This window comes from Capra hircus, chromosome 24 (genome assembly GCF_001704415.2).
Source record: "Capra hircus breed San Clemente chromosome 24, ASM170441v1, whole genome shotgun sequence".
Classification (NCBI taxonomy): Eukaryota; Metazoa; Chordata; class Mammalia; order Artiodactyla; family Bovidae; genus Capra; species Capra hircus.
The window spans coordinates 43,554,791-43,581,541 of NC_030831.1; the positions used below are offsets into that span (position 1 = coordinate 43,554,791).

The 26,751-nt window shown below is 40.7% G+C and overlaps 1 protein-coding gene across 1 annotated transcript in view; it reads left to right on the forward strand.

Moving 5' to 3' along the window:
* CEP192 (centrosomal protein 192) overlaps positions 1,847-26,751 on the forward strand; it is a 73,950-nt gene continuing 49,045 nt past the window's right edge. Inside the window, 13 exon segments of the mRNA XM_013974402.2 lie at positions 1,847-3,540; positions 7,518-7,685; positions 8,772-8,897; positions 11,215-11,390; positions 13,240-13,289; positions 14,360-14,480; positions 15,925-16,073; positions 19,032-19,392; positions 19,806-19,949; positions 21,075-21,139; positions 21,705-21,914; positions 23,815-23,941; positions 25,061-25,179. Of these exon segments, the coding sequence (XP_013829856.2) occupies positions 3,431-3,540; positions 7,518-7,685; positions 8,772-8,897; positions 11,215-11,390; positions 13,240-13,289; positions 14,360-14,480; positions 15,925-16,073; positions 19,032-19,392; positions 19,806-19,949; positions 21,075-21,139; positions 21,705-21,914; positions 23,815-23,941; positions 25,061-25,179 (1,926 nt within the window). The 5' untranslated portion in view covers positions 1,847-3,430.

Here is a 26,751-nt window from a genome sequence, read left to right on the forward strand (position 1 = left end):
TAAAGACTGTTTGGTCTTTTTTTTCTTTTAAAGAAAACTGCCTTTCACTACTTGGAAATACTGTTTAAAGCTTTTGTAATAATTCTCCAAGTAGATTATTTAATAAAATATATTTTTAAATATATGAACCTGTTGCCTTATAAAAATAGAATGGATTCTATTTGATGGTTTGTAAAGCTTATATCTCCTAAAATATCACATTGCTAAAAAAAAATCCGAACAATCAGAAACTGAGGGATGATCATGGCATTAATTAAGAAGTTAGAAAGTTAGTATGTAGACTAACATCTAGATCCAACAGATGTCTACTTAGACTATTTGAACAGCATTTCATGTGCGTGTCAGCTAATCACACATTGATGGTAGAGCTGTTATAAATGTATAACTTAAAATCTAATTTTCTAAGACATTTTCCTATCAATAGACACTCTCCTCTTAAACCCTAAGAGCTTTTTCACATGCAAGGATAAATAATGTCCATTATGCTTTAAGGTGATGTCTTCCTTCTGTTAAAGGACTTATTTTAGACTAATCAACTTATTTAGTTTCAAAGCAAGAGGTCTCACTTTAAGTCTGGATCTAACTCAGAATTAAGAATTCAAGTTAGATTTCAATCATTATAGAGGTACCTGGGGTGAAAAGTTAAAGTGTTAGTTGCTCAGTCATGTCCAACTCTTTGCGACCCATGGACTGGGCCTCCCAGGCTCCTCTATCCAAGTGATTCTCCAGGCATGAATGCTGGAGTGGGTTGCCTTTCCCTTCTCCAGGGGATCTTTCTGACCCTGGGACTGAACCCAGGTTTCCTGCATTGAAGGTGGATTCTTTATCATCTGAGCCACCAGGGAAGCAGTCTGGGGTAATATAGTGAATATTGGGCATCTTCTGTATGCAAGACACTGTGCCAACACTTTGGGATATGTAAAAAATAAGAGGTAGTCTGTACACATTCATTCTAGTGGGAGAAGGTATTTACAGAATTTACAAATAGTAATAAAGATTTAGCTTCACAGTAAAGGTTGAATGGTACAGTAGGCATTAAAGAAAGGGATTTTTATGAGTCAGCAGGATTTGGAACGGATGTAGAATTTTGACAGGTTGGAATACTTAAAGTGGAGGAGGGTGGAGTCCAGGGCGATGGCCCAGATAGGAGAGGCAAGAGGATTAAGCGTTAATCCACTGAAAGAATAAGGTCCGTTTGGGGAGCTAGTGGGAGATGAATCTGCACACATACTTTGTGTTCACACTGTAGAAGGTGCTGGATCTTGGTGTTGAGGTGTTAGCACTCAGAGCAGTCGGTAAAGGGTGTGTGAGACATCCACCTTTCCTAGCTGAATCCCTGCCGTGGGGCTGCTTCAAGCTCTACCTGGAATTACAGCTTTGAAATTCACTGGGGGGGGGGTCTACTCTTCCCTTTCAGCTGGTCAGATAACAGCTCATGTTGCCTGAGTGCTTTCCACCTGCCAGTGCTCTTCTGGATGCAAGTTCAGTGACTTGATCCTCACAGCAGTCCTCTGAGGCAAGAGTGCCCTGATGATCCCCATTTTACAGATGAGGCCACCTGCAGGCTGCACAGCTACGAAGTGAGAGCATTGAGATTTAGGCAGTTTGGCATCAGTCTAGGCTCTTTTCCTGTACATAATTCTTTGTTATGGTCAGGTTGCTCGGTGGCATGGGAGAGAGCTCTGGTCACTTGATCTTTATGATGGAAGGACAGTGAGTTGGGTCTGAGGGATTCAGGGTGGGTGACAGTCTATCACATGGACACAGTCCAGCAGTTCACTGCTAGTGTGTGGTGTAGACAAAGGGTTGCTTTTTACTCTCAGGTAGCATCTTTTCAGCTCTTAGAACTAAGTCTTTGGTTTATTTTTCCAAGATTGAGAAACTCTTGAGATTTTTCTCCATTTAAACTTTGTTCATTGTGGACACAGGTAGAATTAGGGGTAGTTGAATGCCAAGGATAGAAGGTTTCAAGGAGAGGTGGCAAGAGAACTGTGGAGACATCACTGAATTTGACAGGCCAGTCCTGATTAAAGTGTGCAAGTAGTGTTCAGGGCCAAGCCAGAAAACATGGGATGAGTGACAAGGTGTGCAAAGAGGCAATTAAGTGTAGGAAAGACAGTGGTCTTTGTGTGATAAACAGAATCAAGGAAGGGTGGGTGTTTTATTCTCTGCACACAGAGAGAGCGTTTCCAAAGGTAGAGACAAAAAAGTGAAAAGGGCATCCATAGAGGATCACTGAGCAGTACTTTAGAGGAGGTAGAAGGTCAAGTTGTAAGCGGATGTCTTTTTCCCACCAGGCTAAAATTAGTAGAGCCTGTTAAAGTCCCAAGTATGCCGTGCCTGTCAGCATTCAACAACCGTTGAATGGATGAAGTTAAGGAGTTAAATTTGTTAGAGGAACTATAAGCAATAAATTCTGGGATAAAGGAAAGTGAAAGGAGTGGTTTCTGTAAAATAGTAGGGCCTTATGCTGAGCACGCTTTGGTGATGGGATTCGTGACCTAAGGAGAACGGAGACGGAGGAAAGTAATTAGGGACCGACCGTCTCATCTTGTCCCTCTGCACCCGGGACAACCTTACTGCCCCACACGGGCGACTCAGTGTAGCGCGCGCCCACGATAAGACTTCTAACCAGGAGCGCTCTAGGTGTAAACGTGCGGCAGGTGACCACACACATCAGTGTCTGCCCCCGTAGGGGCAATGCCAACACTTCCGACCCGAACTCGGGGTGTGTTAGTTGTCCTATCCACCCGAAGTAGGTCTCTGGGCACAGTGCCGGTGCTCTGGCTACAGGTAAGGCAGGCGCCGCGCCCGTGGGCCGGGCGCGGCTTCCCGCTTCAAATCCGGACGCTCGCCCTCGCCGAATCAGCGGGCTCGCCCCTTCGCGCCACCCAATCCAAAGCCGGCTCGGAGTCCCCGCCCCTCGGCCCGTGCCGCGAACCGACGTAAATCGGAGGGGCGCGCGGTACGGCCGGCAACCGTGAGGGGACGCGCGCACGCGCGCTGTCGGACCCACCCGCCACCCCACCGCGGACTTCTGACCGCTTCCTCAGCGGGCCTTCAGCCGGCTGGGCTGCAGCGGCTGGTGTCGCGCGCTCGGTGAGGGGTAGTTGGGTCGGGGAGGGCGATTCGGGCTGCCTAAGAGCGGGGCCTCCGGGACGAGGTTATCTTGTTCCGGGCTTGGTCCCGCCCCCCTTTCCCCACACGACGGCCCCGTTCATCGGCCGGGCCAGGCGCGGGTGACGCGCTGCTGTTCCGCGGGTGCGGCGTGTCCCAGTGGCTCTTGGTTTCGTGCGAGTCGTTTCACGGAAAAACGGGAAAGAAGACAGTGTTTGAGGTAGCTCTACTTTTGTTTTTTCCCGACGGCAGACTTTGTTCCCTGAAGCATGAGGTCCCTTTCGAGGCAGTCGCCTGGAGGACAGCTGTTTTCATGACTGTGTTTTCACTCGCTGTTACCATTCTGAGGTCACTCGACTGGAGCTTTTCCTGCTCCAAGATCAACTTTTTCTCCGGACTTCAGTTTTTAGGGCAAACTTTACGGTAAGCTTTGAAAACTGCTATGCTAAAGTGCCTACCTAATGATAGTATCTTAGAGCTTTGGGGAAGTTTGACTTTGCTTTCTTCCCCCACAGGTGATATTTTTTCTCGTATATTTCTGGTCCACAGCTGCAGCCCATGATATTTTATGTATCTAGGCTTGAAAGCAATTAAGTATTAGTAAACTCGAGCAAGAAGTTTTGAAGTTATTGCCTTAGGGAAATATCCAGAGAAATCTCAAAGGTGGCTGGTTAGTTCAAATGTAGTGAAAGGAAAGACAACATCCTACTGATTTGGTTTAAGGTGAGGCAGGGGGCTTGGTAATGCAGTACAGATGGAAATTAGGAGATCTTCTCTTCTAGGAAAGCTTTAGGATGGCTTAGAATAAGTGTAATCCTGTTCTGGAAAAGAGAGACTGGGCATTAGATTACATCTGGAGGAATCTTTCTCTGGATGGTGTTACTCTTGGACCCATAGCAAAGCTCTTCTACACTTAACACTGTATCATGTTGGAGTGGATTGTCAGCTTCCTGAGGACAACCACCTTATTTACTGTTGCTTTGCTTCATGCAACCAAACAAAGTTGTCTTTCACGGTTTCTGTTTGATAGTGATTGTTGCCTGAATGATCTTTGCTTAATATCTTAACTTTCTTGGATTTGTTTCCTTCTAAGCTGAGATCACTCTTAAGAGTTAATGTATATTTTGATGTGTTAAGTATGTTTGTAAATGTGTAACTTAGCTACAAGACTAGATTTGAGGAGCCTACCTGGATGACTTGGTCAGGATTTTAAAGTGTGATGGATGGATAGGCAAGTCTTCTGCTTTTAGGAGAAATCTTTTTAGCATAAGAAGACAGACAAATACAAAAAGGCAGTCATCAGTCTAGCAGAAAGTAAAATGACTGTGACGGACTATGGGGCTAGGTTTCACTTAATGATAAGGGATCGCCTCTTTTAGAAAGTGACATTTGAATTGAGGTGAATGTTGGGAAGGAGCTAGCTGTGCAGACATCTCGAGGAATATTCTAAGCCCCAGGGCGGGGATGTGCTTGGGTGTTACAGGAACAGGTGCAGGAGACTGGGTCGTGGAAGATGAGGTGGCTCATTGAAGTTTTCAGGAAGGGTATGGTACCTGGCTTATGTTTGATGGTCCCTTTGACTGCCCTGCAGAGGATTTATTGTAGGGTGTTGAGACTGGTCAGGAGGCCTTTCTGTTGGGTAGAGAGGTCGTAGCAGAGTCAGAAAGATGGAGAGTGATTCTGGATTTGTTTTAGACAAGCCCTGTGTTTTCCTCAAAAATAAGGTTCACAAGTGTGTTTTGATTGGCTGTGGTGTTTTCACTGCATTTAAATTGGTTCAAGTGGAGTCTAGTTTCTAGTTGATCTCAGTTCTTAGAGGCCTCTTGTCTGACAATGTGTGTTGTTGAAGGCATTTGAGTTTGAGATTCGTCTGTATAACATGTGCACTGTGTTGTGTAACTGAGGTCAGGGTCCTGGGTGTCCCTAACACGGAAGGGGAGGCTGTCAGATGAGATGGTTGGCTGTGGCGGGGGGGGAGGGGGTGGGTAAAGTGCAGAGGAAGGATGGGACAGGTTTTCCACTTCCTGCATCCTAATGTGGGAGAGTTTGAATGTCTTTATAGGAATCAAGAAGAGGAATTAGACCTGTCAAAGAGAGAAAAACACTGGGGTGTGATCTGAGATGTGATGGGTGCTTACGAGATAGGTGGTGATGAATTTGCTTGTATTAACTCAGTTTGAAAACCTTCCTTTCTTTAGCAGATTTATTGAGGGTCTACTTTGTAGGGCACTGCTTTAGATAGGAATTCACTGTGACACAGGCCCAGTCTCTGCCCTCATGGCGCTCACATTCCGGTGTGGGGGAGAGGGTAGTTAAGTGGGTGAACTATAAAGAGAAGAGTAAGCAGTGCCAGGAAACAGGCATGCCGTGCCTGACTGTACTGGTTGGTGGGGACATGGGCCCTGAATTTGGTCTGAGCGATGGGAGAACGGAGTTGTCGTTTTCTCTGTGGGGAAGATTGAAGAGTGGTTTTTCTTGAGGGGGTTGCCATGAAGTGGAGTCAAGGTTGAGGTGTCAGGTGCCTGTTGGATATCCATGTAAAAATGTCAGGTAGGTAGTTGAATATCTGAGGCTCAGGGGAGGGGCCCAGGCTGGGATATAAAACTTCCAAAGTGAGGGCAGTCATGTAGTGAGGCTGGATAGATGGGGGGAACCTTGAGCCAGCCCTGGAGCCTTGCTGTGTGCAGGTCCAGGAGAGGAGGAGGGCCCCGGCAAGGAGGAGAAGCAGCCCCTGGTGAATGTGGGGGTCAGACAGAGGTGCTTTGGAAGCCAGGAAAGTATTTCTGTGAGGAAGGAGCATGAATTTCATTCTGTCAGGTCCAAGACGAGGACTGAAACTTGACCATGGGATTATGGGGTAGGCGACAGAGAAGTCAGTGGTGATGTTGACAAGTGTTTAGTGAGGCCCTGGGATGAAAGCCAACTGGGAGTGGACAATAGTGACTCCCACTAGAGGTCTGAGAGGCAGAGGGAGCATGGACAGAGGTGGTGATGGCTCCAGGGGATAGCTGGGCTGAAATTGAGGAAGGCTGCTTTGGGTGGGGCCACTGCACCAAGAGATGGGACAGTGTTGAGGAGGAGGGACTGGTGTTGGAGTGGGAAGGGTGGGTTTCTGCCAGGAGTGTGGATAAAATCATCTATGCTCAGGTAAGTTTAGTAGGTTTCTACTGATCTTAAGACTTTTCCTACCTTGTTGAGTAATTGGATTAGTCTGTAATACCTAAACTCACAGATGAGTGATTTGTCACTGAACCTAGCACAGTCCTGCATTGTTGTCCATCTTACCAGTAGTGGCAGTGCTTAGAATATCCTTCCAGGCTCTAAGCCCTCTTTCTTGCTCTCCTTTCAGCTGATGGGATTAGGCCAGACTTCCTAATATACCATTTAAGTCTTAGGGGACCTGCTCCATGGTTTTGCTTACCTGTTGCCTGAATACAGTGGAGCATCTCCTATGGTCACCATACACTTAGTGTTTAAAACAGTTTGGAATTAGTCCTGGGCATGAATCTTACTAATTGCACAACCTTGGATAAATTTAGCTAGTTTAGTCTCTGAGTTTGTTTTTTTTAGTAAATCGAGGATAAGTGAGTTAAAGTAGTGGGTATACAATAAATCTTAAATCTTTCCCACCATTGTTTATGTTTGTCTTCTTTAAAAGCTCCCTTATTTCATACTTTGCCTATGAAAGTCCTTCGCATTCCTCAAAGTATAAGGCCAGTATCCTCTCATTTTGTTTTTCTTGATTTAATTACTTTCTTCACTGAATTCCACACAACCCTTACATGAGAAGCACTCTGAAATATTTTTTAAATTAAGTGACATCTCCTGAGTACTGAGCTCGAGATCCGTGGAGCCTGTGGCCAGCGTGCAGTGGAGGTTCTACATCAGTACAGAGTGTGCCAGGGTTCCCCAGACCTAACCTGTGTGTGCCACTTTTACCATTTCTGTCTTGTCCATGTGCCAGATATACTTTATAAACTTGAATATTTTTCTTTGGATAGACTCACTTTTTAAACCGTTTACTCATCCTTAATCTCTGAAATCAGGGGCTAGATTTTGCTGGTTCTATTTTTTCTATTCCGTGTTAGGATGTGTATTCAACTGGTATACTTTTAAGTAATGTCCTGAAATCATCTGTATGTGCCATTCATGTCCTTTTCTTCTTTGATTCTTTATTAGTAAATTCAAAATTCAAGAGTAATTAAGCTGTTGTATCTCATTGTTTTGTTAATTGTAAGAAGATAGTTTGAGGTTTATATTCTCAGCTATAGTATCCCCTTAGTGCTGTTCCAAAAAAAGAATTTTATCAGTTTTCTAAGATTTATGAGACTTCTGTTCTTAATGATTTGAAAAATTTTTGTAGTAATATTTGATATAGAAGAATACTTTTATTGTTGCAGTGAGATGGAAGATTTTCGAGGTATAGCCGAGGAGTCATTTCCAAGCTTTTTAACCAATTCATTACTTGGTAATAGTGGGATTTTGGAAAATGTCACTCTTTCTTCAAATCTTGGCCTGCCTGTTGCTGTTTCCACACTTGCTAGAAATAGATCCAGCTCTGAAAACAGGTACGAATTATTTTAACAGATGATTTTTTTTTTACAGGTCCTTAAAGCCTGTGATATATTGATACTTCTGTGAAATTTCTCAGCCAAGCTTGAGCTTTTGCTTTATCTGAGGGAGATGACCATTTATGTAAAGTCAACATAGAAGATAAAACCTCCTATTTCTTCACCTTATCAGTGGTGGGTGGGTAGGTTTGGGATTGAGCACTGGTGACCGGTGACCGTTTGACCTACCAGTGGTTTTTCTGTTCATGGTGTTTTGGCTTTGTATTAGTTCAGCCCCCTGGCAGCTGGTGATTTGAGCTGCATCCCCAAATGTGATGTGTATAGTTCACCCATTTTGTGTAATGTGTGAAGTTTGCCTGTGCTTAAAAATCTAACTTCTGGGTTTTCCTGGTGGCTCAGTGATAAAGAATCTGCCTGCCAGTGCAGGAGACACAGGTTCAATCCCTGATCTAGGAAGATCTGACATGCCACGGAGCAGCTAAGCCCGTGTATCACAACTATCAAGCCTGTGCTCTAGAGCCTGAGAGCTGCAACTACTGAGCCCACACACTGCAACTGCTGAAGCCTGCACGCAAGAGAGCCTGTGCTCCACAAGAGAAGCCACCTCAGTGAGAAGCCGGTGCACCACAACTAGAGAGTAGCTCCTGCTCGCTGCAACTAGAGAAAAGCCCCTGTAGCTGCAAAGACCCAGTACAACTAAATTACATACATTTTTTTTTTAAGGCTTTTGCATGCTACAGAGAAATCTTTAATTAAAAAAAGGAACTCTAACCTCTTTCCCATCCTCTTCCCAACCTAAACATTTTGTATGGAGCATCATCTTTACCTTTGGAATGGAGGGGTTGGATTAACTCTAAAAAGTTTTAGCTTTATGATTTCCATGAGTTTCTTGTTGAAAATACATGTTCTGCTATTACACAGGTTTTCAGTGATTTACAGGTACGGTGATGGTTTCCAACACTGTGGGCCCTATCTATTTTTACCCCTGGCGATTGATTTTATAGTCACACAGTCCTATGTCATGTGAATTTTAAATATGTATAGTTTAATTATTAACAATCGCAACAAAATTTTTGTGTGTAGGTATTCTGATGTCCAGACGTCTTACTTAGTGGAAAGGAAGTTTTCAGTTCCATCGGAGACATCGCCCAGTAGCCAGAGTGAAGATGAGCCGAGAGAGAGGTTACGGCTTGTTTTCTCAGATGATGAGTGAGTTCTTACTTCATCTTGCTTTTACTGTGTTAAGAGCGAGTCTCACTCAGTCTGATGGAAGATGAACATTGATTGTGTCTCTAATCAATTCTAAGAATCTTTAGCCGTTTTCTTTATATGATATTAATAACATTTTTAGTCTTTCAAAATTTTTTTCTAAGTAATACATGCTCATTGGGAAAAAATCATAAAATACAGGCAGTTGTAAGGAAGACAGCAAAGACCTGTCAACCTGCTAATTAAAAACTAGATGTTGATTATCTTTTTATTTTGGAGAAGGCAATGGCACCCCGCTCCAGTACTCTTGCCTGGAAAATCCCTGGATGGAGGAGCCTGGTGGGCTGCAGTCCATGGGGTCGCTGAGGGTCGGACACGACTGAGCGACTTCACTTTCACTTTTCACTTCCATGCATTGGAGAAGGAAATGGCAACCCACTCCGCTGTTCTTGCCTGGAGAATCCCAGGGACGGGGGAGCCTGGTGGGCTGCTGTCTGTGAGGTCGCACAGAGTCGGACACGACTGAAGTGACTTAGCAGCTTAGCATCTTTTTATTTAATCTGGACGATTTTCTATGCACATATACATGTACGTGGGGCTTTCCTGGTGGCTCAGCGGCAAAGAATCCACCTGTAGTGCAGGAGCTGCAGGAGGCATGGGTTCGATACCTGGGTTGGGAAGATCCCTTGGAGGAGGGCGTGGCAGCCCACTCCAGTATTCTTGCCTGGAGAATCCCCATGGACAGAGGAAGGAGCCTGGTGGGTTATAGTCCATAGGGTCTCAGAGAGTTTGGCACGACTGAAATGACTTAGCACACATGCATGAATAATTTATAAAAATTGTTAACTCTGTATATTCATTCTAGATTTGCTTTGAATCAAAAGATTTCATTTTTATGGCCAAGTACTATACACAACTACATTTTCTTTGTCCATTTATCTGTCGATGGGCACTTAGGTTGCTTCCATATCTTGGCTATTGTAAATAGTGCTGTAGTGAACATAGGGGTGCGTGTATCTTTTCCAGCTAGTGTTTTTATTTTCTTTACATAAATACCCAAGAGTCGAATTTCTGGATCATATAGTAATTCTGTTTTTAATTTTTTAAAATCGATTAATTTAAATTGAAGGATAATTACTTTACAATATCATGATGGTTTCTGCCATACATCAACATGAATCAGCCACAGGTATACATGTGTTCCCCACCCATCCTAAACACCCTCCCACCACCTACCTCCCCTCCCTGGGTTGTCCAGGAGCACTGGCTTCGGGTGCCTGGCTTCATGCATCGAACTTGGACTGGTCATCTCTTCGTGCTGTTCTCTACAGTGGCTATACCAGTTTACAGTCTCACAGCAGTGTAGGAGGGTTCCCTTTTCTCCACATTCTCTTCACTTGCTGTTTGTTGTCTTTTTTGAGGCTAGCCATTCTGACAGGTATAAGGGCCATACCACTTTGTGGTTTTGAGTTGCATTTCCCTGGTGATGATCAGTGTTGAGCATCTTTCATGTACCTGTTGGCCATCTGTATGTCTTTGGGAAAATGTCTATTAAGGTCTTCTGCCCATTTTTTAATCAGGTTGTTTGTTTTTTGATTCAGCTGTCTACTGCAGCTGTAATAAAAAGGTGGAGAAACTAGGACAGAGAGTTAGAACTTGGAATTGATGAAAAAACTATTTTATTTTCTTTCATCATGGCCTGATATAAGCCTGACCCTGGGTATCCATTTGTCACATGATGAATTTGTTACAGTAGCAACTTTTTCCTGAAGTTCCATTCCTCCCGCTCCTTTTGCTGGTGAAATGGCCATGGGGATCGGTGAGAGAACCAGGAACTTTTGTAGTAGTTTGGGTGAAAAATTGCCTTTAAGGAAGAAGCTTTTCATCTGTATATGAAACATCAGAGGCAGAAGGAAGACAGGGATAAGAACAGTGGCAGGGACAGAAGTATGACTTAAAAGCATTTGTAATTCACAGAAGTAGCTATTTGGCAAATATCCCAATATCCTTTAAGTCTGTCTTGTTTTTTAAAAAGCTGAGCGTTCCTCTAGATGTGATAGATTCACAGATCTGGGAAAGAAGGGGAAAAAAAGCACCTCACTCTCTCACTTGAGAGGCAGAGTAACAGTGTATTTGGTTTTGATAGATGTACATTGCTGGCCTTAAATGATGGTGTAGTCCCTCGGACGTGGCTGGGTCCAGAAATGTTTTTTTTCCACTGTGTCTACTTTTTGCGAAATAACTGATTAATGGGTATTTTATAGATATACACAAGGTAACTAATATTTCATTATTATTCTGTTCCCTAATTTAAAAGTTCTGTTGCTAAGAAAAAGAACCAGACAGAAAGTCAATGTTTGTCAGATGCTGTCCTCAGAGAGTCTGCTTTTCCCAGTGATGGAGCAGGAGCAGAAGGGGAGCAGGCCAGAGCTGCAGAGCCCTTCCTGAGCCAGAGTCCTTCTGACAGAGCCTCCCCTCTGGGGCAAGAGCAAGGTATGCCACTGGGAGAAATTATTTCTTAATGTGTGTGTTTTAATTTCTTTTTTAAAAATATCTTTTTAAATTGAAATGTAGTTGATGTACAGTTATATGTTACAAGTGTACAATATAGTGATCCATGATTTTTAAAGCTTAAACTTCATTTATAATTATTATAAAATTTTGGCTATATTCCTCATGTTGTACAGTATGTTTTTGTAGCTTATTTTAGACCTACTAATTTGTTCCTCTTAATCCCCTGCTCCTATAATGCCCCTCCCCCTTCTCTCTCCTTACTGGTAGCCACTAGTTTATTCTCTATTTCTATGAATCTACTTCTTTTTTGTTATATTCACTGGTTTGTTGTATTTTTTTTTGATTCCACATATAAGTGATATCACAGTTTTAATTTCCTTTCTTGTTTCTCTGGCTTTGGACCAGTATTTATCTTAAACTATGATACTATAAAAATGCTTTGATTTGGCATTTACTTATTAATGTTGTAATACTTTTGTAAGAGAAGATCTCTTAATCAGTCTCTTCATTGTCCTTTTTGGTTAAGCTGAAGTCTCCTTTCTTGTGGAAACCACATTGCTTATTAGGAAGTAAAGTGGTGTGGCTGTGGAAGATAGTTTGATGGTTCCTCAAAACATGAAACGTAGCCTCACCACACAACCCAGCCAGTCTAGTCCTAGACATACACCCAAGAGAAGTGACAGTGTGTATCTACACAAAAACTCGTATACCTGAGTGTCCATAACTTGACTAGTCACAGTAGCTAAAAAGTGGAGACAGTGTAAATAACCATCAGCTAATGTATGGATCAGCTAATGCATGGATAAATAAGATGTAGTGTTCGTTCAGAAAAGTATTATTCAGCCTTAAAACTGAGTGAAGTACTGGTATGTGCTATAATAGGAAGACCCTTGAAAGCATCTGAGTGAAAGAGAACAGACTCAGAAGGCCATATGCTACAAGTCAATTTATCTGTTGGTACAGATAGGCAGATCCACTAGACAGAGAAGATTAGTGGTTGCCTGGGGGACGGAGAAGGAGGAGTGACTGTTAGTGGGCACAGCATTTCTTTCTGATGTGATGAAAACATTGTGTAGTTAGAGAGTGATAACGGTTATGCAACTTTGTAAATGTATTAAAAACCATTGAATTGTATATTTTAAGAGGGTTAAAGTTTTATATCAGTTTAAATAAAAACCTCCCCATGTATCTCTCACAGGTTTTGATAGTATAAAGTTTTGTCACACTTGCTTCATCTTTTCTGTTTTTTATTACCTTTTCCTCTGATACTTAAGAAATCCAGACATCCTTTTATTCCTTTGTATACTAGTTTGCCTCTCTAAAAATATGAACATTTTCCTGGGTAACCACAGTGCTATTATTGATGCATATGGTACCCTGGTCCATATTTTACTGATTATCTCGATTGACTTGCTTGAATTGGGGTCCGTGGAAGGGTCCATTGTGTTTTGCTTCATTTGCTGTGGTGTCTTTAGGCCTGTCCTCCTGGAGCTGTCCTACTGTTTGCTCATTCATGGTGTCATTCTCCTTGATTATGTCTTTCCCATATCCTCTGTAAAGCAGAAGTTAGCTTTAAAGACTTGATCAGATTCCTGTTCAGGTGTTTTTGGTATGTGTATAATTTTTTAAGCTTTTCTACAATTTTTAATTTAACTTTTTTAAATTTAACTGCCAGTGATCGGCTTCTATACTATCATTTAAAAGTGCTCTATTTAAAGGGAAAAATCGTTTAGTTTGTTAATTTGCTATTAATATCTTTGAGAGTTGTAAGGTATTTAGTTGATAAAATACCTTGGTATGTCAGTTTTTGTTTTTGTTTTCTTAACAGACTCACCTGTTGATTTTTGTTCACAATCCTGGATGAGTAAAGAGAATAAGGTAATCTTTTATGCTAAATCACTTCAGTCGTGTCCGACTCTGTGCGACCCCATAGATGGCAGCCCACCAGGCTACCCCATCCCTGGGATTCTCCAGGCAAGAACACTGGAGTAGGTTGCCATTTCCTTCTCCAATGCATGAAAGTGAAAAGTGAAAGTGAAGTCGCTCAGTCGTGTCCAACCCTCAGTGACCCCATGGACTGCAGCCTTCCAGGCTCCTCCGTCCATGGGATTTTCCAGGCAAGAGTACTGGAGTGGGCTGCCATTGCCGTCTTGTTACCAATTTCTATTGTTAGGAGAGTGAAAGTTCCCATTTCACAAGTATGAATGCTGAGTACCGTTAATATTAGGTAGAAGTCTTCTACTTGTGAACTGCTATAAGTAACCAGGAAGTGGGGAATAGGGCTGGCCTGGGACTCCCTGAGTCTCCAGGGCTGTCTGCACCACTGCTCTGCCTGGCTCCATGCTGGATCCTCTGGAGTACTGGCTCTATGGGGTGAGGGTTCTGCATTCTGAGTCCCCAGCACAGAGCTGGCACTCTATCATCTGTTGAATGGTGGGGAGGATGAATTTGTTTGTAGGCAACCTGAGTGTACACTTTTAACATTCATGACCAAAAAGAAGAGTGTCATCTTTCTTTAAGTGTAGAGTTAAAAAACTAACAAAAAATCACAATTTTAATGAGCCCACTTGGGTCCACCCTCCCCTCTGTAAATCACTGTACCAGGTGGTGGATTGGGGTAAAACTTCATTCTGTGAGCCTCTGGACCTTACATCTGCTTCTTTGTGTGCATGCCTCTGGGCATCAGTGTGTGTATGTATACAGATACAGAGGTGTGACTGAACCACACCACATGCTCCCCTGATCTCAAAAGAGACCGACTCCTTGGAGGACAGATGCTGAGCAGATAAACAGTTTGTGTCCAGCAGTCTCATGTTTATAAATGTAAACAAAGTACTTGAAAATCTTACAAAAAGGAAAAGCAATTTTTATTTTACTTTTGAAAGAATTTTTTTTAACATTATTTTTGTAAAATGATTGAATTTTATTTCTCACTTTATTTCTTACAGATTGGTGTTCCTGATGCGGGAAAACATTTTGAAGAGAGGAATCCAAACAGTGACTTAAGCCTTACTAGTTTCCTAGAAAACGAGAAACTGATATCACTTGCCAGCTTGGAAGATTCTTCTGGTAGCGTCATGAAACTTGGCTGATCTTTTCCTCATCCTGAGCTTGTTGCTCCATTTGTTTCTGCTGCCTCGTTGCCGTAGTGATTGTACAGCTTTCTGTTTCTCTGCTTTCTTTACCGCTTATCCACCAGCACTCAAATGGCCACTTCGTTAAGCGATGGGAGTTAAAAATTTTTTTTCTTTATAGCACTCCTGATAGGCTTACTCTCATCTCTCTGTTGAGTATCATTACCATATAAACAGTTAAAGCACCATGCTAAGACATTGGGGTTCAATGAAATATTTTGCCCCTGCGCTCTGAAAGTCCTGCCAAGTGGGCAAAGAGATGCATGGCTCCCCTCTGTGTGAAGTGTGTTTCAATGATACAAACTGTGTGTGGGTCATAGGAGAGTGACAAGTTAATTCTGACTGAGGAATGTGTCTGTGAGGCTTCAGTGAAAGAAGAGGTCATTTTTCCTCTTTGAGAAAGGAGACCTCTGATAGGCCTTAAAACAGACACTTGAATAAATGTACATTTAAGAAGAAGGAACGGCTTTAGCAGAGACCCTAAGGTGGGGGCATAGAGACAACATTTGAAGAGTAGCCAGTGCTTTTGTGTGGCAGGTTTATAGCACCTATGGGAAGATGAACTTGGGAATAAACCCAGAAAGTAGGCAGAGACCAAATTATCCATGGCTTTGGAGGCCAGGCTGGTGAGCTAAGTGGGATAAATTGAAACTGTAAAATCAAAATGGGTTTTGCTACTAAAATTTTAAAAATATTTTTAGATTATGAAGTTGTGGATGAGGAATTGTTGACCTGAATTTATATAGGTTCTTATTTTAGTATGCTAGATTCTCAGAGGCAGTAGGAAAATTACCCTCTTGAAAAGGCTCACAATACTGTTACAGGTGGTTGACAGTTCTAGTTTTATCCTGCCCTTGCCAGGCTGTGTGTAGAACGTTGAGAAGCATTGCCACTGTTGTTTTATTTGTCTGTCTGTAACTTTCTGCATTTAGTGGAAGATAAATTTTTTATCATATTGGTACTCAGCTTTGTTACATCTTTTTTTTGTTGTTCATTTTTAAGATCAGATACTGTTTGAGGTTTCATATTAGCATTAACCATTAATTCACTGGGATTTAGTTTTATTTCTCCTGTGGCAGGCTCATCTGTCCTTTGTTGATAGTTGCTCGTTTGCCACACTGCTTTCAGAATAAACGGTGCTTTTCCCATGGCCACACTTGCCCTATCCTAACTTCCAGTGTTTGGTGGTGGCTGCTTCTGTGTTGTCTTCTCAGTGAAGGTTAAGTATTTAGTTTGGTTAAATATTAGAATGCTTTTAGTGATTTATAGATGAAAACTATGGGTTTTTTCATGTCGAATGTTTAGACAGAATCACATGGACTGTTGATGCAAATGATTTATTAACCTTATTGATTACTTTTCCTCCATTTTACTGATAGATGATGATATTGATGATGAAGAGTTTTATGATGATCATTTGGAGGCTTATTTTGAGCAACTGGCGATTCCAGGAATGATGTATGAAGACCTAGAAGGACAGGAACCTCCAGAAAATTATTTTAAGTTACCTACAAGTGATCCTAGTCAGGTATTTTCCAATCTTTATGGTTTTTTAGAAATTTGACATTATAAAATTATTACTGGACTCATTAGAAAATTATAAACATAAATTATAAACATAAATTATAAACATAAAACTTCTGTTGGTTTTCCTTGGGCTTTATTTTCCCAGATACAAGCTGATGAGAAATACCCTTTCTGTTCTTTCCTGCTGCTTCTTACCTTTCCCTCACCTGCAGAAAAATTAAGAGTGATGCATTGAATATCTGTATACTGTCCAGGTCAACCAGTTGTGAACATTTTTGCCATTTTTGTGTGTTCTTTGTCCTCCCAAAAAGTAGTTTTTTTACTGAGTCATTTGAAAGAAAGTTGCAGATATTTTACCCTAACACTTCAATGTTTACTTCCTGTGAATGAGGACATTTTCCTACATAATCACAATTTTTATTTGCTAGTGTAACTTTTGATGTTGTGATTTAAATGAATATACAGTCCATGTTCACATTTATCCCTGTCTACAGATGTCCTTTTATTGCTTTGGTTTTGGATCCAGGCTTTGATTGAGGGTCACACTTGTATTTGGTTGCCATGACATGAATGTCTTTCATGTCATTAAACTTTTTGTAAAGTTTAGGCCTATTGTTTTGTAAAATGATCCATATGCTAGATATATGTGACTGCTTTCCCATCCTGATTAAACATACCGGGTGTGAACAGTTGAAACATAGAGGGCAGTGCTGTGCACTCAGATTACATCCTCCGGAAAGGCCTGTCATTCCACTTGTCTCCTGTTGGTGGTGCTCTTTGACCATCTTGATGAATGTGTTAGATTCCTGCTCCTCCTTTGTTATCAGGAGGTGGTCTGTGGGATTTCATGTGCTTTCTTTGCCTCCTCCTGAAACCCTGTCTCCTGAGACCTTTGGATTGCTTTCATTTTTTTCCTGTCTCACATTTCCTTACTCTCAAGTTTTGCTGGGTTTACAGTGTCCAAGTATAGACAGAGACCTCTGTTTTTGTGTTTAGGTGTACAAGCTGTCAGAGCAGCTGTAATGACCCCCTGCCTTTGTTTTTTTTTAACTTGTGACTTTCAGTTGCAATGAGGGGCTGCTCTGCTCTGTTAGAAGTTCTGACCTGGAATGGGTTGCCAACCAGTGGCTTTGCTCCAGGTTTCCTCCCTGTGCCGTCTTGTCTTCCTCTGCATGCTACCGTCAGTCACAGTCCCATAGGTGGTAGCTTTGCCCTGTTAGCCTGAAGAGCATTCTTTCTTCAGCATTGTTTTCAGGTGCTTTGTGGAGGAGAGAGCTGGTTTCCTGCTTTCTGGTTCTTTTTTATCTTTGCTAGTACTCTATATGAAAAATAGTTTTAAATGTCAGTTCTTTGTCTCCTTTGTCTTTTTTTTTCCTCATTGGAATATTCATATTTTAACTTGTTTTTATAAACTGCCTATGTTGAGATACTTTGATCATTGTGCACTTTTTTTTTTTTTTTTTTACTTGAACGATAGATGCATATCTCCTTACAGTTCTGGAGGTAGGGGGTCTGGATCCAGGTGTGAGCAGGGTGGGCCCCTGTGGCTTCTCTCCTTGGAGATGGCAACTTCTCCTGTGACCTCACTGGGTCTTCTCCCTTTGCTGGTCCTTGAGTATTTCACACTTTTGGTAGTTTTTCAGGTGTTTATGATAGTTTCCTAGGGCTGCCAGAACAGATTACCAAAGTTTTGTAACTTCAAACAACAGAAGTTTACTTTCTCACAGTTCTAAAATGTTGACAGGGCCAAGTGCCCCCCAGAGTCTCCTTCCTGCCTCTTGCAGCCTCTGGGGGCCTGGTGTCCTTAGTTCATGGCCACATGGCTCCACTGTCTGCTCCATCTTCACATGGCCTGTCCCTGTCTTTCTGATTCCTCTGAGGTCTCCTCCTCTCTCTTGTAAGGACACTGCTTGTGGGGTTTAAGGCCCACTCCAAATTCAGGATGTTCTTGTCTCAAGATCTTCAGCTTAGTTGTATGTGCAAAGACCCTGTTTCTGAATAAGGCCACAGTTTGCAGGTACCACCTGGGGATAAGACTTGGACACATCTTTTCAAAGAGAGAGAGTTTAACCCACATAAGTGTTCCACTAAGAAGTTATTATTCACTGAAGAATATAAAACTGTCCATCTGTATTTTCTCCTAGTGCTTTTACATCTAAATCTTTAAGTCATTTGGAGATTGTTTATTTTTTGTATAAAAAATTGTTGGAAAATCACCAATAAGTGATTTCACTAGAATTTAAATTACTTATTTCAAAGTCAATATCTTATCTTTTATATAGAACTATCTCTGTGTAGTATCCTGACTCTGAAAGCCTTACCTGTGAAGCTGTTTTTATTGTTATACATCTCATAGCAGAGAAGCCTATTAAAGGCTTTGCTGGCACTTGATAGTTAGCAGTGGCTGAATATCTGAGAAGAGTGTTGTGGGCACACAATTCCCTTTCAGCAGCTGTTATTCTAGGAAAGAGTGTGGAGTGCCATTTGGGAAGGATTGTTGGAGAGTGTTTTCAAGGCCATGGCTTAATCTGCTGTGTCTAATGCAGTTGTTCTTAGACTCCTAATGGTCATTTGTAGTATTTGCTGTTTTACTCCTATTAAATGTGATTCATTTGTGTTTTCAAAGTCTGTTAATCATATTAATTCTTTGAGTCTAGCCACACTGATGGCCTTCCTATCCTTTTAGATAGGGTAGGAAGGTAGTTACAAGAGTTACACTTCTAAAATCCTGAACTATAGTGAGCACCTTGGCCGTACTTTTGGTATCAAAGTCTGTTGGTGTATATTTGCCTTTGGTTTTGGTAAATTCTTTACGATTGATTCACATACAGTCTAGAAGAATACTGTGTAGTCCGTTCCTTTCTAGAATAAATATTTTATGTCATCTGCATAACTTTTGTTTTTGAAAGAAGTTACGAAAAACAAAACTTATTTCTGGTCTATTATTTACTTTTTAAAGGAAAGCAGAAGAGCGGAAGTTCTGGTGAAGACTCTTAGGACTCCTAGTGCCAAACTTAACCCCATTGACTTTCATGACACAAATGCCAATAAAGATGATTTTGATTTGATGGATTCTCTAAAGCTGGAGGAAGGGTCTCTTCATCAAAATAAGCATTTGGCGTCAGACTCAGAAACTGTTTTGCCTGTGGATAGATTTTTAGACACTGAGATGCCTCAAGTGTCCATTCAAACAAATGTGGATGTAGCATCTTTGAAGCCTGTTAGTGACAATGCATTTAATTCCACTGATGCTCCATGGTCACCTACCAGTGAAAGGCAAACCTGCGAAGGTTATGAGTTGGTTGGAAAGACCAAGGACCGTGAGTGGGCCTTTGTTTCTTTTTTCTTATTAAATAAAAATAAGAAATATATAAAATACTTATACGCACTGTATTTCCAAGTAAAACTTGTGTAATCTTTCGTATTACAGTATATACATGTTCTGTGGATTTAAATATGGTGTACTTATTCACAGATCTGGTGGAAAAGTGCCTTTGTCAGTGTTTGTTGTCTTCTCCTTCCTCCCTCATCCTCTGTGACGGAGTTTACTGGAACGAAGGCTGGGTGATTTCACCGTCAGAGAGAGGCTTTCCTTTTGGGAAAATGGGTTTCCTAATTTGGGGCAGATTTCAATACCAGTGATAACTAAGATAAGTCAGCTAAATGAAATCATTTAAAAATATCATTTTGTTTGTTGTGTGTCATTGGATGTGTTTGGAATTCTCTTTTCTAGAAGCGAACCCACCACAGAGTGTGGTCTATCAGGATGAGGAGGGCAGATGGGTTACTGATCTCGCCTATTATACACCTTTTGATAAAGAACAAGATTTCAATGTGTCACTCAGTAATGAACTGAGCGAAGACTTCCGATCTGGCTGTAAGTGTTCTGATAGCCTCTGCTTTTAATCGTTTTCATTGTTTCTGATGGTCTTCTGAGGTTAGTCTGTCATCCTGATCGGCCACATCAAATCCCTTTTGGAGGATGTGCTTAGCTCCTCACTTGTTTCTCCAGGAACAGAGGCTCACGTCCATCATTGCTCATCACTGGGACTGAGCCAAGCTGTCCCTAATCTAGGACAACAAGTCACTTTAGCATCTGTGCGTTGCAGTTAGTACACCTTAGGCTTTACTTTCTCACTTTATAAATCGTTTTGAACAAAAGAACTACTCTAATAAATGAGAAGTTACAAAAGCGAATCCATTTTAGAATAAAAGTTCATAATGTAGAAATGAGAGAAAAGTGACGAGAAAGATAAATGAGATCTCAGGGGATGAGAGCATTAGGAACCTCAGTCAGGTTTATTAATTCTAATGCCTTAAGCAGGGTCATTTGCTGTCCAGTCTGTCTGTCCCCTTCCCCATCGTGTTACACCTGGCCCTCTGCTCACTCACCTAGCCTTGTGGCCTTGGCCTAGAGATGGAGGGCTGTGTGCCCGTTGGTTTCCTAAGGTAAACAGTTGCTCAGTTGAAACGCTGAGGAACAGACACTGGGTGATCACTTGTCCCTGTTTGCCCAGGCTGTGGGGTTTGCTTGGATGTGGGATTTTGCCTTTCAAAAACTGGGGCAGTCCTGGGTGTTGGGACGAATAGGTAGTTCACACCAGTTTGAATTTATAGAGGGGCTTGTCAGTCTGATGGTTCCAGATGAAATTCCATACATATCATGGGCAGCTACTATAACTCTCTGTGCCAGATTTGCAAGGCTGAAATTAATGTGAATCTTATAAAAAGCTTACATTGTAAAGCCCTGTTAGTAAGTTAGAGCAAGTTAGTACCTGATGAAATCAGTTGCAGTAGGGGGTTCATTATGAAAAGTTCCAGAACCATGTACTCTTGGGTGCTTAATGCAGATGTGCCATCAGTTCATTGATGGAAGCTTTCACATATTATTTTCAGTTTTATTTCTTTACTATTTCATTTTCCTAATTAGCTAAGTTTTATTTATATGCTAGTATTTAATTGGGCATTAGTATAATATAATTATGTAAACTTCTTTTTTAAGCTGATGCATTGGATTTGATTGCACAAGATGAAGAAGAATTTAATAAAGAGCATCAGTTTATGCAGGTTTGTATTTTATTGACATTAACAACAGTTCAGAATTTTTTTTGTATTTAAATGTAGTAAAATGTTCATTTCTTTCTGAGAATACATAGAATACATAGATACATAGTATAGAATTACATCCTGATATTCCTTATATTTAGATAGTTTCTGCCTTTTCCTTCATATACTTATTTATTAATTGAAAAATAAATGGCCTACTGAAATAATGGTTATTAATTCACTTAAAACTGCCTTAATAGGCTTCAAAGATATTTCCATAGTTTTTAATCATGTTTTAAACTGAGGTAGTGCTATTTGTTTTTATTTGAAGATACATTCCTTTCTAAAGATTTGTATCAATGACAATCAGTATTTGATTAAGCAGTATATTAAAGCAATGTGTATTGTAACTCAACTATTAAAAATTTCTTCTGGACTTCATTAACATTTCTTAGCTGCTTAAGCTTGAATTTGTCCAAACTTTTTAAAAATTTAAGTACTTAAATTTCCTTAGTTAAATTAGTATTTTATGTGTTAGAAAAACAGAAGGCTTGCTGTAGAAATGAAATGATAACTTTCTTCCTAGGAAGAAAATATAGATGCCCAGAACATGTCTGTTGCCCTTGGAGATACATCATGGGGAACTTCGGTCAACTATGGTCTGCTGAGGAGATCACTGAGTGCATCAGATGTGGACAGAGATGATGCCAGTTACTTACGTCTGTCTTTAGGGGAGTTCTTTGCTCAAAGGTCTGAAGCTCTTGGTTGCCTTGGTGGTGGTTACAATGTGAAAAGAGTAAGTACCATGTATATTGGGAGTGGTAAATGCACCAGCCCTTATGTACTGAATGCAGTGACAGTGTAGCCAGATCATAGTGTCTTTAAAGCAGAGACAGAATAGGGGCATGGTGGGATGGTGGGAAAAGGTTTCGATTTTTAGTGGTCATACCCTTGCTCCAGTCCTAGCTCTGTCTTTTAGCTAGTTCTGCGTCATGGAACAATGCATGTAACTCCTCTGTGCCTTAATTTTCCGATTTCTGGGATGGAACACTGCCTTACAGGGTTTGGGGGTTACTGTGCTGCTGCACTACGGTGTTTAGCACAGCTTCACGTGCATCAAGTACTTGATGTTTGTTTCTCTTATGTCTTTGGTTGTGGGAAGAATTCAGAGATACATTAATTTTTAAACCTCTGGTCTAAAAACATGTTTTGAAATATAGTAGTGTTTTGGTTTAGTAAGATGTACGTGTAAAAAGTTTTAAATGCCAGTGGAAGTGGTAAGTTGTATGAGGCAGGAGGGGAAGCTATGTTGTCTCTAGGGTCAGGGCGGTGTCTGAGGAGGGGCGCTGTGCTGGCACCTGACAGGTGGGGAGTAAGGTGGCGTGTTCACAGTGAAGGCCTGGAGGTGCCAAGTGGAGCTTGAGTGGCACATTCAAGGAGCAGAGAGCAGGCAGACAGCTCCTGTGAGTGGGGCAGCAGGCGGATGGCTGGTGGAAGTAGACAAGGGCCAGGTCATGAGGGGCCCTCAGAGCTTGAGGGCATCTCACGGGGACAGGGAGGCAGGGCATAGTTTTCAGGCCCAGATGTGAGAGGAACTGGAGGCAGGAGTCTCCTAAGCCCCAGAGGAGGATCAGTGGGCAGAGACTGAGCCACATAGGAGGTGCCGCGAAGGCCAGGGAATAGGATGGCAGTAGGAAACAGAGGAGTCTAGGGCGCAGGAGTGCCTCTGGAGAATTCCGTGCTGGGACTTGGTGCTGTCATAGTGAGTGTATGCTAAACCTGAGTTTCATTGAGGGTGTAATTTGAAACAGCTAGCGAGTTAGAACACTGCCAATTTACAGAAAAATTTGAACTGAGGGTCCTATCTGTGCAGTGAATTAAGAAATGAGAGTAAATACTTAGGCAGATATTTCTTCCTGGATCACTTGGTTTTGACATTATGAGAGAAGTTGAAGAGTAACTGAATTCCTTTCTGAAACAGCTGGACAAAACACCAGGTACTAGAAAGATGTATCTATTACTTTGTGTTAGTTGTGAAATGTTGCTTGGTTCAGGTTGCTGGATCAAAGGAAGATATCCCCAAGTGAAGATGAGTTGAAAATTGAGTGCCTTTAGTGAATTTGCATTTCAGGTCTGTTCTGTGAGAGCTCTGGAAAGAAGCTGGATGGGGAATTCCCTGCCCCTGAGCAATGTCCTTGAACGCAGACCTTCTGAATGCTCATCCAAGGCAGTAGGATCATACCTAATCTTAATATAGGTTTTCAGGGACCTATTTATTGTGTAAAATAAAATACCCTTCTAAGTACTATAAGTTCCAGGAAGGCAGAAAATTTTATCTTTTTTTTACTGATATGTCACTGATGATTACCAGCAGTGCCTAACAGATAGTAGGTGCTTAATAATAATAATTGCTGAAGGAACAGTGTTGTTTCTGGGTTGTTTTCATTTGGATTTCTTAGTAAGGGCAAATTATTTGGCAGTATTCATTCTGATGATTACAGATAGCTAGCAGTAAGGAAATAAAAGGTCCTGTCTGGACTTGCAATGTTCATTTCTAGCAACTTACATTTAAATGGAAAATCAGAATTACTTTGTTGAAATCCGTTTAACTAGGTTACAAGTATTAGGATAAAATAGTCCAGAATTTCTCAGAGGAGTTGAACATAAAGAAAATAATTGACATGTTTATTTTGTAGCCATCGTTTGGTTATTTTATTAGATCACCAGAGAAAAGAGAACCTATTGCCCTAATAAGAAAATCAGACCTATCAAGAAGTAATTTGGGAAAAGAAGTGGCTGATCTTAACCATGGTTTTTTTTCAGGTAATGGATTAAATGAAATTTTTAGTAAACTTTTTATTTAACCTGTAAATTAGTGGTTGTGTGATCATGTTCTTCTGAGGAAGAAAGTATTTTAATTTTTTGAATATTAGTTACCGATTTGATTTTTATACAACTTCACATTGCCTTTTCAGTTTAAACCTGAAACAAGTCAGCCAAAATTCACCTAAATCCTTCTGTTAAAAACCAAAGTGAATGGAATATAATTTGTTCAGGTGATCGATCGGCTTAACTTTGGCATGTTAAACTACTGAGTTAATGAATTATAACTTACTATATGTATTATTTAGGTAGACTTTTAAAGAAGAGTTTTCACATTTGGGCCTTGGTAGTATAAATACGATAAATATCTCTGAGTACTAAAAGGCAGACTTCCATGATTAATATATAATTATCATACAGCTGCTTTTTGCTAATATAATGCCTAATGTATTATATTATGAAATGGTATAAAATGTGCTTTAGTCCTTAAAGAGCTTATATTCCATAGGCTGGGGAGTGGGGTGGTGGGATAAAGAGGCTGTACATAGTACTGACTTTCTGTTATTATAAAGAGTTCTTTATTTTTAAATTCAACTTGCATATTCATGAAATGTTTCAAAGTGAAAAGTATTAAATGAAGTTGTCAGTATTTTGCAAGGAAGAGATTAAAATCCACAGTCTTCTTCAAACTTTAGACTTTGAAGAATCCAGCTAAATGAACAAATGATATGGTTCTCTGTCCTAGTGACTGTAGGACAAAGGAAATTTAAACAGTTTTTATGAGGCTGACTGATATTTGGTATATAAAGATTTCTTCCTTGTTAATTATATTTAGTGGTCATTATCCATGGATTGGGCTTCCCTTGTGGCTCAGCTGGTAAAGAATCCACCTGCAGTGTGGGAGACCTGGGTTTGATCACTGGGTTGGGAAGATCCCCTGGAGAAGGGAAAGGCTACCCACTCCAGTATTCTGGTCTGGAGAATTCCATGGACTGTATAGTCCACGGGGTCGCAAAGAGTCGGACATGACTGGGCGACTTTCACCTCACACTTCATCGCATGGATTGTCTCTGTGACATAGTTTATGGATGTAAATTGAGTATTATGTATTTTCTACAGGAGATTTAAAGGCACAGCTAAGTGAAGGATCAGTTACACTTCAGGCTGAAGAACTGGAGAGTATTTCACAAGTGGATGAAAATGATGTGACATTAACTGCCAATAAAGGAAAAGCAGAGGTATTTTAAGCCTTTCATAAGGGAGCGCTAAAACCCATGTTGTCATAATTCTTTACAAGATCAAGATAAGGTCACATGTAAAAATGCATAACTTTTTTTTTTTTTACTAAATTTTATTACAAGTATCATTTAAAAATTATCAGCGTATAGTAAATGTACAAAAGAGTTTATAAAACATAAACTTAGTGAGTTATCAAAACTTATACACCCATGTACACCCAAGGTCAAGAAAGAGAATGTTGTCAGCAGCCCAGGAGCCATGTTTTTGTCCCTTCTGAAGACTGCTTTCTCCTGTCTGACCTCTAACACTGTCACCTGTTCATCTCTTTTTGAACTTTATATGTAAGAAATCATGTAGTAGCATATATTTTTTCTTTTTTTTTTCACTTATGTTTGTTAAGATTCAACTATGATCAGTATAGTAGATAATTTTCATTGCTGTATGGTATTCTACCATGCATATCCTGCCATCGGTATATCTACTGTTGATGGATATTTGAAATCTTTCTTATATCAGTATGACACTGTTAAATAGTGTGGTTTTATAGTAAAAGTATGTTGGCTATTTTGTTGTTGTTTTGTTCAAGTCACTAAGTCATGCCCAACTCTTTGTGACCCCATGGACTGCAGCACGTAAGGCTTCCCTGTCTACTGTCTCCCAGAGTTTGCTCAAATTCATGTCCATGTTGGGGTTTTTTGGTTTTCCCTATCTCTTCCTTAACATTAAAAGTATCATAAAACATTCAGTTTACTTTATTCCAGTCTTATAATTGCCTGTTGTTTATATTTATTTCTCTTTGTAAACCCCATAAGAGATTATGATGATGTTGATGGTGATTACCATTATTACATACAACCAATGTGTATCTCTGACCTTCCATTTAAGATTAATTTTCTTTTGCTTGAAAAATACCCTTACAATTTTGTTTTGTGAGGGACTACTGATAATGAATCCTCTGTCAGTCTGAAGATATGTTTACTTTACCTTTATTCTTGAAACGTGTAGTTGTTTGGTGTATGTTTGTTAACAAGTATGTTAGACTTTTCAGTATCTTTTTCTTTTATATTCTTTCTGTTCTGTTTTCTGTTACTTTCTCTTGCATTCTGAATAATTTTTTTAAGACTTCTCTTCCAAGTCTGATTCTTTTTTCCGTTGTGTCCAAGTTGTGAAACCTGTCCTTAGGGTTCTTGATTTGTTATTGTGTTTTTTAATTATAGAATTTACATTTAGTTCTTTCTTGATAATTTCTCCTCTTCTGTTGAGTTCTCAGTGTCATTGTTGTTTTTCTTAAATATGTATGTATCTAGTTATGGCACATGGGATCGTTTTAGTTGCAGCACACAGGATCTAGTTCCCCAAGCAGGGATCAAGCATAGGCCCCCTGCACTGGGAATGTAGCCACTGGACCACAGGGAAGTCCCTTAATGTTACTTTTTACTTCCTTAAGTATGTGTTAGCTTTTGTTAGATTTGATGTTTTAGATGTGTTTTAGACTCTGAGAGTCCATTGTCTGCATGCTCTGCAGTTCTCTTTTTCTGGAATATGGGACACATTACCTTGGAGCATTGTGA